The sequence below is a fragment of the Strongylocentrotus purpuratus genome, unplaced genomic scaffold (genome assembly GCF_000002235.5).
Source record: "Strongylocentrotus purpuratus isolate Spur 01 unplaced genomic scaffold, Spur_5.0 spur5_scaffold_19, whole genome shotgun sequence".
Taxonomy (NCBI): Eukaryota; Metazoa; Echinodermata; class Echinoidea; order Camarodonta; family Strongylocentrotidae; genus Strongylocentrotus; species Strongylocentrotus purpuratus.
The window spans coordinates 22449464-22461680 of NW_022145604.1; the positions used below are offsets into that span (position 1 = coordinate 22449464).

At 36.0% G+C, this 12217-nt stretch overlaps 1 protein-coding gene across 1 annotated transcript; it reads right to left on the reverse strand.

Annotated features, from left to right (window-relative positions):
- On the reverse strand, positions 1 to 5133 carry LOC105440078. The gene is made up of 4 exons (XM_030989848.1): positions 4782 to 5133; positions 2891 to 3146; positions 1098 to 1207; positions 1 to 101 (listed from the first exon to the last, which is right to left on the reverse strand). Exons 1-4 carry the CDS (start codon positions 5131 to 5133, stop codon positions 1 to 3), a joined length of 819 nt encoding a protein of 272 aa, XP_030845708.1.
- Positions 5134 to 12217: the final 7084 nt, after the last annotated feature.

Sequence of the window (12217 nt, forward strand, 5' to 3'; positions counted from 1 at the left end):
TTAGAAACACAATAACTGTATGGAGATGATAATCACCTGTGGTGGGGTAACGATCAGCCTCTTTGCTATATCATTCGCAATAGCTTTACTATATTCATCCTCTGTGAAAGTAAATCATCATATGACATATTCTACTATGTTATCATATATTATATTGTAATGTAAGATCATATGACTCCAGAGGAACATAAATTTTATGATTTTAACGAAAAATTTCACATGCAACCCTGCCTTTATAGCAAGCTGAAAATTACCAGAACGCTAAAAATATGAAACAAAGAAGACGAAAGACTTGATGCATGGTTGATTGTCAACAAAACGGAGTTAAGTCTTTTGTCAAATCTGTTTGTTGCTACGGCAGGCAGGCAGCCAGTGAAAACGAACTCGTTTAATCAAATTATGGAAATGCAAGTATTACGTTGAACAAACAGAACTTTGTTATTCCTGGCTCATTTTTCCTGATTGAGGTGTCATATGAAAGAGCAGAAATTGAACTTTCTAAAAATGTTATTTTCTCTTTGAATTTCAGATACCGCCCGCCAAATTACTTTTTTGTTTCCTCTCTTCAAATTCCTTTTAATCGCTCATGCATGAAAAAAGCATCATTTGAGTGGCATCAAATGGAAGAGGAGGATCTAAGCTGTGTCATTTATTAATTGTGATTAAGTTATGATAAAACATTGATAATTCTTGGTTTCATTTTTTCTGGAATGCAGTGTATTACCACTACAAGAACTATAACTTCGTGATTGCTATGTCAGGGGAAGTTTCGGACAGTAATAATAATAATGATAATATTATTGATAATAATAATAATAATAATAAATATGACAATACTAATAATATTTATAATAATACAAAATTATAATAGTAGACATTTCTTAAGCACAGACACTAGAATTTATGTGGTTAAAAATTACAACATAAATTTAAAAGAAAAGATATGCTCTGAATTTCGATTTAAAAAGTGTCTTCCGTCCTCATTTGTCCCCAACAGTTTGAAAAATTCAAAATGTCAAAATTAAAGATATAGTATTGCAGAGAATTTCATATTTCTTTGCCGTGAAGGGCAAAACCTTTGTTGAAGTTCTACTTACCTTTCTTGTGAATTGACCACATTTTCCCGTCGGCCTTTGCAACCTCGATGTTAATTTCACAAGAGTTTGTTGTTTCTACACCCTCTGTTATTGCCTCGTTTTTATCAAATCTGTAGCATATTATAATAATTATATTAATGATGATGTTGATGATAATAATTAATAATAATAATGATAATAGTAATAATAATAAAAGTGATGATAATAATAACATTAATAATAATTACAATAATAATAATAATGAAACATTTCTACATGTTCATCTATATTTTTCTGATCTTTTGGAAGTACGTGCCATATTTTCCCGATACTGCTTATAATCATTTGCACATTTATATCTTTAAAGGAGTCACACCAAGAAGCAAAAGTGTATTGAATAGATGCAAAATTCATATCATTGCAAAGGGGAAGCCTTACTGATCAAATACAACAAATTTCCTCTTCAAAATATGTTTGGGGCCCGCAGAAATCAACTTTCAAAAATGTTAGTTTTGAGATCCAGATTTACTGCCTTTAGCAGTCCTTCGTATGACGTCACACCCTGGACACGGCTGTCTAGCTGCAAACTTATACACGCGACTCCGGTATGCGGCCGGTACCGAGCTGTTTGTCCAGGGTGTGACGTCACTATTCAGAGCATCGCTACGCTCGTGTGTTTGGCTTACGTTCGGGGCGCTTGGGGGGGTCTAACAAGGGTCTTGAAAAATTGCATTTTACGCCTTTCCATGATATCTATATGATTTCTCAGCAAATTATTCGTGTTTTTCAAGAGAAAATCTTTCCATCCATATGTAATTTGTTCTAATTATCAGTTGTTAGTAAATTTTCTTTGTGTAGCTCCTTTAACTAAGATAATGTATTTTGTCTTTATTCAGCAACAATTATCATCTATTAAACATCATCTTACCGCTGTTTATTTCTATGCACCTTGATCGTTATTTTCATTTTATGTATACATGTGTGCAATTCAGCTTATTGCGCTGAAACATGGCTAAAAAAGTTAAAACCATTTTTAAATTGAATTGAAATGAATTTTGGTGAAAGATATTTCAGTCGTTTTTTATTTTGTAACATTAAGGAAGGTTGTGGAACGGTACATCACAGTTACATTGCCTATTTGCTAAATTGAAATTTCTTCATATACATTTGTGTAGATTGCATATACACAAATTTTAAAATTCATAACTTTTTCACAGTTTATCAATTTTGTTCAAACTTTCACAAGTCTGTATGTCAGATATTTCTTCTATCCTTCAAAGCAACTTGCTATACAGATAAAGAAAAGATGTAAATAGTTTTGCAAAAATTTAATACCTTTTTTTATTATCAAAAACATTTTTTTATTTTCTACAAACCAGAAAAATAATTATGACATCTCAATAATATAAACTGATGTCCTCCAATAAACAAACATAAAATGTAACATAAATACGTGTGACAAAAGAGAAACAAGAGATAAATGCGATTAAAACAAGGAAAAGTAATCACAAAGGGAATTATTTTACTATCGATAAGACACAATAAACCAGATCAAATCATCTTGCTACCTGATCCTATTATGTTGGACAACGATTTCATGCATCCAAACAGAAAATGTTAAGTCAACAAGACATGGTAATAAAGTTGTCTTTATTTTTTTTCTCAAGTAAATGGAAGAAATACCTAATAAAAAGACAAATAAACAAGGAACAATAAGATAGAGAAAGAGAGAGAGAGAGGGAGAGGGAGAGGGAGAGAGAGAGAGGGAGAGGGAGAGAGAGTGAGAGAATGAATTAAAGAGATATTTTACTCACCCTTGTCCTGTAAGAGTTTTCTTTAGACTTGTCTTTCCGACACGTTCCTGTCCCACAAGCATCAGACGCGTTCGGAATACTTTCTTTGTGCCAGCTTGAGCTGCTTTGGCATACGCTCGCCGTGCTCTCCCCCCCCGAGCAAGGATCTCAGGCGGTGCCGAAAGACCACTGAAGGAAATATCATCCCGATTGCTCCCCGAGTCATGTTGGAGAGATGTCAGCTGGTCGTTGTTTCCCTTGTTATTATCAGTATCATCTTTAATAATGAAGATCAAGCAAACACAACATATACATTACGATAAAGACACAAATTTGGCCTGCTATAGAGAGCAAATCCATTCTAAACTATAAACAAACTAGATGGACCTTCGACTGCGTGCAGTCTAAAATGATGCCTCCGCCATAGAGCGATTTTTACAAGCTTTAATGTACATGCATGACCCTTTGATCTTTGACCTCATGACCCTAAAATCATATCAGTTTTATTGGCTCTGCAAGATACATACAAGTACATGTCCTGAGTTTTATAGTAATCCATCCGTCAGTTCTAATGAGAATGCATTTACAAGCTATTTTTGCATACCGTACATAAACTTTGTCTCTGAATTCATGACCTTTGACCCCAAAATCTAATCAGTTCATTGGCTCAGCAAGATACATACATATCCTGAGTCTGATGGAAATCTGTCTTTCGGTTCTATAATGATGTGATCACGAGCTATTTTCGCATACATAATGAGCCCTGTGACCTTTGACCTCGTGACCCAAAAATCTAATCTAATTTGGTATTTTGAATAGCGACCCTCATTCTGTATCATGAATAGCGACCCTCATTCCGTATCATGAATAGCGACCCTCATTCCGTGTTATGAATAGCCACCCTCATTTCGTATTATGAATAGCGACTCTATTCTCGTATTATGAATAGCGACTCTATTCTTGTATTATGAATAGCTACACTCATTCCGTATGATAAATAGCGACCCTCATTCCGTATCATGAATAGCGACCCTCATTCCGTATTATGAATAGCCACCCTCATTCCGTATTATGAATAGCGACCCTCATTTCGTATTTTGAATAGCGACCCTCATTCCGCATTATGAACAGCCACCCTCATTCCGTATTATGAATAGCGACCCTCATTTCGTATTATGAATAGCGACCCTCTTCTCGTATTATGAATAGCGACCCTCTTCTCGTATTATGAATAGCGACACTCATTTCGTATTATGAATAGCGAATCTATTCTCGTATTATGAATAGCGACACTCATTTTGTATTATGAATAGCGAATCTATTCTTGTATCATGAATAGCGACACTCATTTCGTATTATGAATAGAGACCCTCTTGTATTATGAATACTGACCCTCATTTCGTATTATGAATAAATAATAATAAAATAATAATTTTTTTTAAAGTCCACTTCAATTTTATTAAGTTAAACCGAAAATGGAAATTATTTTTGCCCAATTGTTCGTGAGCCTGGCAGCCACTGAGCAGTGCCAGATCGACGTTGCTCTATCCCTTATTGTTGAGCGCCAAACAAGGTAGCAGCAACTCCCGTCTTTTAATGTCTTTTGGTATTGGTATGACGCGGTCCTCATGAGTAGTGACCCCCAATATAAATTATGAATAGCGCCCCTTCTTCATCATGTTTATGAATATTTTGCATTATGAGTAATGGTCCTCAGTGTGAATTGTGAATAGTGACCCTCATCCCACACTATGAATATTGAATAGCGGTCCTTATGCCTTTATGAAAAGTGACCCCCTTTCCGTTTTATGAATAACGGTCCTTATGAATAGTGAGGTTACCCCCATCAGGGCTAGAGGTCCGTATCAGGAAAAAATAGAAAATAGTGATAGTAAAAATAATAACTACTGACCAACAGTGCCTGCATGGCCACTTCCGACTTGGCCACCGGCAAACGGGAAACATCTAGCTTCAATGGGAGGCTCGCCAATGGGCTGTTGAATACACGACTTCTGATATGGTGGGACATCTACATGTACATGTAGATCAGCCTGAACACTTCCTACTGGCCTTTCCCTCCGAGCTCCTTGACGTGACCGATTGGATGTCTGGCTGGCTGGATGAACATTCATCACCTGGGATTGACCCCCTGGTTGACCCATCGGAGGAGCTACTAGCTCTGTGCTTCTCAGGGAACCCGCTGTAGACATGTCAGATGCCAACCTCTCTGCAGTTCCTGTCTGAATAACAGTTTCTATATCCATGTTGGAGAATGTTTCAAGCAATCTTGCTGAATGTAACTCAGCTATAAAGGGGAATAAACAAAGAGAAAAGAATGACAAAATATAAGATTTCACTATCAACAAATTAAGTAGACATTGTCAAGTATACATGCCAATAACAGAATATAACATTATGAAAAGGAAGTTGAAAACTAATCTAGCATAATCATTCACATTTTATTTTCTCCCTTATTGATGGATTTATTTATACATTTACATGTTTATACATGTATATATATATATATACATATATTATATAGATTTGAATTGATTTCCATGCTGTTTTTTCTATTTCTCTATTTTTTCTATTTTATCATTCTTCTTCTTATTATTATTATCATTATTACTTTTTATTTGTTTATTTTTATTGGTGGGGGAGGGGGCCTGGGTTTTCCTTTTTCTGTCTTTTTCCTTGATTTTGTTGTATTCATTGATTCATTTATTGAATATATTTCATTATTGCGTTAAATATGTTTTTTTTATATACCTTTTTAAAATATGTTTGTTATACCTCTTTAAAATCAATAAAACATTTAAACAAAGTATATGTACATGTATGCATTTAAAATTGACAAAATTGACAGGTTGCTTACTGCTTACCAGCATCTACATGTCAATAGTAGACTTGTTGGATATTTGGCATTTATTATCAGCAGTTCAGCACACCTTCATTCCATAGATTAGATCAATATAGTGCAGCTATTAAAATATAAATATTCTCTACCATCCAGGGATCAGAAAAAAAATCCTTAAGTGCTACATACACTTAATGGACACACAACCAATTGGACTAAACCAATTCATAAGCTTTTGATAAATTCAAAGTGTAGACCTACATAAATAACATACATGTATAATATAGAGTGGTCTTTTCTTGTAAACCCATTCCATTCAAACTTTCACAATCTTTCTCTTCTGTCCACTGAATATAAAAAAATATAAAAAAATTCAGAGCAATTTGGACATTAGCAACCCTCCTGCATTTGGAGGGAGTTAATACGCCCCCACGCTCATTCTCCCGCCACCCCAAAAAGCTTGTAGCGGGAGACTCCGGCCACCACGCCTTCCTCCGAGCTCTCGCTCTCCCGCCAACAATGTAGAATCTCCCGGTTTATGAAAAAACCTCCCGCCAAACCGTACCGTATACCCCCCCCCCCCCCCCCCCCCCCACCCGTTCCAGCGGCTGGCTGAGTCGTTGGAAAATTTGTCCACTTATAGTAGCTCACCTGGGTATGCAAATCGGATTCCCCGAGGCCGAGGAGACAAGAGTGATATCTCGTATTCAGGAAGGAAGGCCAAACGTCTATCCAGCCATCGGATAGACCATTATCTAGACGTGTATAGTTTTTAAACCTATCAGAATATTCAGAACGCAGGAAACTGTACATCTACATGTATACGGACTGAAGTGTTATCTATCTACCATAATTGGCCTACAGCTAGACTGAATGGAAGAGCAAAGGTACTATGAGGATACTTAGACTTGGTTTATGTCTTATTATATTTCAATTTATATTTTGGAGTAAAAAAATATTTGTTAACCGATGAATTATTTCTTTTGTATATAAAATTACTTAATTAGTATGATAAAGAATATTTTTTAGACATTAAATCATTCAATGCTGTCCAAACCAGAGATTGGCACCGTATAAAACGGGGGAATTCCCCGATTTCCCCGCACGGTACTGTATACAAAATGAACGCAGTTTACGGTGCAGTGTATTGGAAGCTTAACGCAAATGATCCCGGCCCCCCACTCAGTGTTATTTAGGGTACGCATATGCTCGTACCCTCTTTTTGAAACCACCCCCTATCTGAGGACTGCCAACATTTCCGAACCCCCCTTTCGCGGGCTTTTTGCGGGCTTTTCCTGCCTTGGAGACCCCCCTAAATCAGGAAAAATGCTCAATGTACCCCCCTAAATTCGGAATAATTTCTCAGGATTCCAAAGAGATGAGAGAAAAAAAGAAAAACACCCCCTTTTTAAAGAAATCTCCGGGTGAAAAGTCAAATACACCCCTTTTTTTACAAATCTCGGGCCGGACTTTGTCGCACGAAAAGTACCCCTTTACCGGACATTTTGGCAACACGCATGCGGTCATTCCGACCTCTGAGTGGGGGGGGGGGGGGGGGGGGGGCCGGGAAATGATACACTCGCATTTTTTTCTCGCTGTAACAAGTTTGTGCTCATATGGATGAAGAGATCATTGTGTTAATACATCAAGTGTCTAAAGTATTCTACTCGAAACTGGTGTAGCCCACATATTGTAACTGTAATCGCTGATGGAGATGTTACTCCGGCCAGAGAGCCCATGCCTTGAGCCATAATAATGCATGGCCGTACAGAGGATTTTTTATGTTGGGGACCGGGGTAAAATGCAATGAATTATTCATAATTTATTGTATTTTCTTAATTTTTTTAATTTGTGGGAACTGCCCCCTACCCTAGCCCCCGCTGCGTACAGTCATGGTTCAGTGGCAACTGGCAAAGCAATGGTCTCGTAACGGTGAGGGCCCCAAGATCAAGACCGTGTCGATGTGCCATATTAGTGCCCTTTTGTGGGGCATTAATCCTCATTACTGTCATTTATGACTTTCACCTATTCACTTGTATTCATCTGTCTTTTCGGGCTCCTTAGTAAGACAATGTCTTGTAATGCCCTCCCATAGTTCATCAGTACACCACTGCAAAGAGTTCGTTCCTTGATAGGTCCACTAATGTGCTGGACTTAAGGGCGTAGGTCCCCTAGTCGATAAGCATAGTAGCATACACATGCATACACATGCTTTAGCAGTCACGCAAAACAAACACCGGCAAATTGTTATTCAATAAAATCTGAGAATGTATACTATTATCTAGATCTATTAGAAATAAATCATTGTAAAAAAAAATCCATAAATTGGGGTAAAAAAAAATATTCCAACTATAATTTATGAGCGACAGTGTATATATATATTGTCTTACTGTCATGTTGTAAATCTTTCTTCTTTTTCCTTTTTCCTTTTTATTTGAAAATAAAAAAGAGAAAAGAAGAAAAACATATTGTAAAAATTATTACTAGTAAAATAATTTATTCTTATCCCTGTATTATATTCAAGAAGAGACATGCAGAAATGACGCAGTACTGAGAAGGTTAATTTTTGTCATTCCTGGTTATTGTCATCTTTCCTCTCACGCTCAATTTATAGCCTTATCCATTACACAATAGTTTTGAAATTTGTTACCCAATGTTATAAAAAAAAAAAAAAAAAAAATCAATAAAATTTGAATTTGAATTGAATTATGAATTATTCCCACCCCCCCGACCCCACCCCCACTAACTTTTACATGATGACGACTGGAACATTCAGATGTCGGACATATATTTTATTTTTTCGGGGGGGGGGGGGGGGCTAAGGTGGTTTCCTTGTAAAATATAGCGTCTTGTCACCAAAGTAAATTTTCATAAGTTTGACTCTCAGTTGAGGGGGGGGGGGCAGATTTCACACAAGGGGGACAAATTACGATAGGAGTATGTGTGTGTTAGGTTTCGTTTTTTCATTTTGGTCACCATTGGAGTGGGGTAAATATATTAGCTAAACTATGGGGATGTCTCTATATAGTCATCAAAGCTAAACATAAAAAAACCTTTTAAAAAGGCATAATACACGGGACGGCATTAGGCATTATGCCCTACGATCATAAAATCGTATCTTATTCGGCTTAAAATCTTGAAAATATAACTTCCTTACTTTTAATGGAAAATATATCGTGCAATATTGTATATTTACGAAAAGCTTGAGTATGGTATATAACCTAAATCCATACAACCGCCTCTTTGTCGCTTCCTTCCTTTGCTGAGGGTTAGGGTCATGATAGATCTGGGGGGTGTTTCACAAAGATCCTAAGTAGAACTTAACTCTAAGTTGGACTTAAAAATTATGGAAAGCCATTAGCATCTTTGAAAATATTTGGTAAAAATATTTTTGAAAGGCATAAAATGTTTATTCAAATCATTCATATTTTCTATCATTAAGGAGATTTCATATTCTTGTTGTGGAATTTATAAAATGTCTAAAATACTTGAATTTCTGCTTTTGAGTTTATTTCATTTTAAGGCTCCAATGGCTGTCCATAATTTTTAAGTCAAACTTAGTGTTAAGTTCTACTTAGGATCTTTGTGAAACACCCCCTGCTCCTTAATGGCAACACTGCTACACCCCTACCGCCCCCAATGAAACACACGGAGGCAACGCCATCTATGAACTACTTGGACGTGAATTTTCGGTAATATGCAGGATTGGCAGAATGGCGCAGCGTGGTCGAAATGATGGGGGGGGGGGGGGGGCTGGGTCCCGGGATGATGGGTCGGTATATATTACAATATGTTTTCAATAAATGTTTTCTACAAATATTCAGAGCCATGTGGCTCCCCCCCCCCCGCGCCTAAGCCACAACCGTGGGGTGTCCCCTATCCATTGTTTCGCTTTCTTATCATTTTGTTTATTGATTAATTTGTTTCACTTTTTTATGAATAGTGACTCTCATCCCGTGTTATGAATAGCGACCCTCATCCCGTATTATGAATAGCGGCCCTCATTTCGTAATATGAATAGCGACCCTCATCCCGTATTATGAATAGCGACCCACTTCTTCTCTTATGAATAGCGACCCTCTGCTCGTGTAATGGATAGCGATCCTCATTTTATATTATGAATAGCGACCCTCTTCCCCTATTATGAATAGCGACCCTCATTTCGTATTATGGATAGCGACCTTCCACATCGATAATGAATAATGACCCTTATGAATAGCGACCCTCATTCTGCATTATGAATAGCGACCTTCATTTCTGAATAGCGACCTCTTCGTCGATTATGAATAATAACCTTTATGAATAGCGACCCTCTTCTCCTATTATGAATAGCGACCTTCATTTCTGAATAGCGACCCTCTTCGTCGATTATGAATAATGACCTTTATGAATAGCGACCAGGGGCGTAAATCCCGGGGGATGGGGGGGGGGGCTGCACCCCCCTGGCTTGAAGTAGGGGGATGGCCTGTACAAACACCCCCCTGATATTACAACCAAAAAAAGAGAGGAAAAAAAAGGAAGAAGAAGACGAAGAAAAAATGTGATTGTTTCAATTTCAGCATAATGCATGAGAAATGAGTTATTTTTGTTTGTATGTACAGTGCGTCCCAGAAAAAACGAAAGCGAGAAGTATCGATGTTCTATCATAACTTAATCACAACTAAAATTAATGAATGATACATAATTTGGAAAGCTTAGAGTCTCCTCTTTCATGTGATGCTACTCAGATGATGCATATTTCACGCATGAGTGATTAAAAGCAATTTGAAGGAAGGAAACCAAAAAGACATTTGGCGGGCGGTATCTGTATTTCGAAGAAAAATGCACATTTCTAGAAAAATTGAGATTCTGCCCTTTCATGACACCTCAATCAGGAAAAATGAGCGAGGAATGACAAAGTTCTGTTTGTTTAAAGTAGTGAGTGCATTTCCATAATTTTATTAAACGAATTCGTTTTCACTGGCTGCCTGCCGTATCAATGAACAATATTATCAAAAGACTTAACTCCGTTTCGTTGACAATCAGCCGTAGACGAGAGTCTTCATGCATGGCTGATTGTCAACGAAACGGAGTTAAGTCTTTTGTTAATTTCGTTCATTTATACGGCAGGCAGCCAGTGAAAACAAATTCGTTTGTTAAAATTATGAAAATGTAAGGTTATATAATTCATGATTTTCATTTAGCCATTAATGAGTGTCTACTTTGTTATTTGAAGATGTTGACTGTGCTTATAATCGATTTTTGTATAAATTCAATGAAGCAATAGATAAAGAGTGTTTAAAGAAATATCGTAGTAAAACAACAAATCTATTCCAAGGAAGCCCTGGGTATCTTCTTTAATATTGAAATACATAAACAAGAGAAATAGAAATAGACTGTATAATATATTTAATGTCAAACGTGATGTTCAATCACATACTAAATTTAAAAGATATCGTAACGTTTTAAACACTTAACTGAAAATAGCTGTTAAAACATATGTTGTGAATTACTACAAGTAAAGAAAAATAATCTTGCTAAAGTATAGAAAATTATAAACAATTTAATTGGTAAAGTCAGATTTTCCTTTATTTTTTACGAAAAATGGGATTAAAATAGAAGGGTTCAATGACTTCTTTTCTAGAATTGCCTTACTGGCTCGAGTAAAGCTGAATCAATCAGTAAATCCTCATTTTAAATCATACTTAAGGACTCCTTGTAATAAATCGGTATTTTTATATCCAACAAATGCAAATGAAATTATAAATATGGTATAAAAAAAGCTTAAAAGTACTAATAGTACAGTTTTTGATAATATTAGCTCAAACTTAATAAAAAAACTTAATAAAGTTATTCATGTAATAGCTGAACCATTAGTTCATATCGTTAACTTATCTTTTTGTTCTGGAAGTCCCATAATAAAATGAAAATTGGTTAGATAATTCCTGTGTACAAAAAAGGCGACAAACATTTATTTTCAAATCGTAGGCCCATTACTTTATTACCTTGTTTCTCGAAAATATTGGATTTTTTTTTTAATATAATAGAACAATTTCCCATTATCAAAAACGCTCAGTATAATTTTAGACCAGACCACTACTGTGATCATGCCCTTATTGATTTTTACACAATCTAATTCGCTAAATTCCTTCCAAAATAATTTCCATTCTTTTGGCATCTTTATTTAACTAAAGATTTCGATGTTATTGACCATAACATTCTTTTGCATAAGTTATCATATCTTGGAATTCGGGGCATAGCATGGGATTTTTTTAAAATAGTTATTTGAATGATAGATGTCTATTTACTCTTTAAAACAATTTTCAATCTCCATATTCGATGTCCAGTGTGGAGTACCTCAAGGCTCTATATTGGGCCCTCTCTTATTCATTATGTATGTTAATGACATATGTAATGCATCATACTTTTTCCATTTTGTACTTTTTGCAGATGACACCAATGTTATTTTCTCACATAGTAACTTCAATGAACTATTGTATGAAACTAATGCA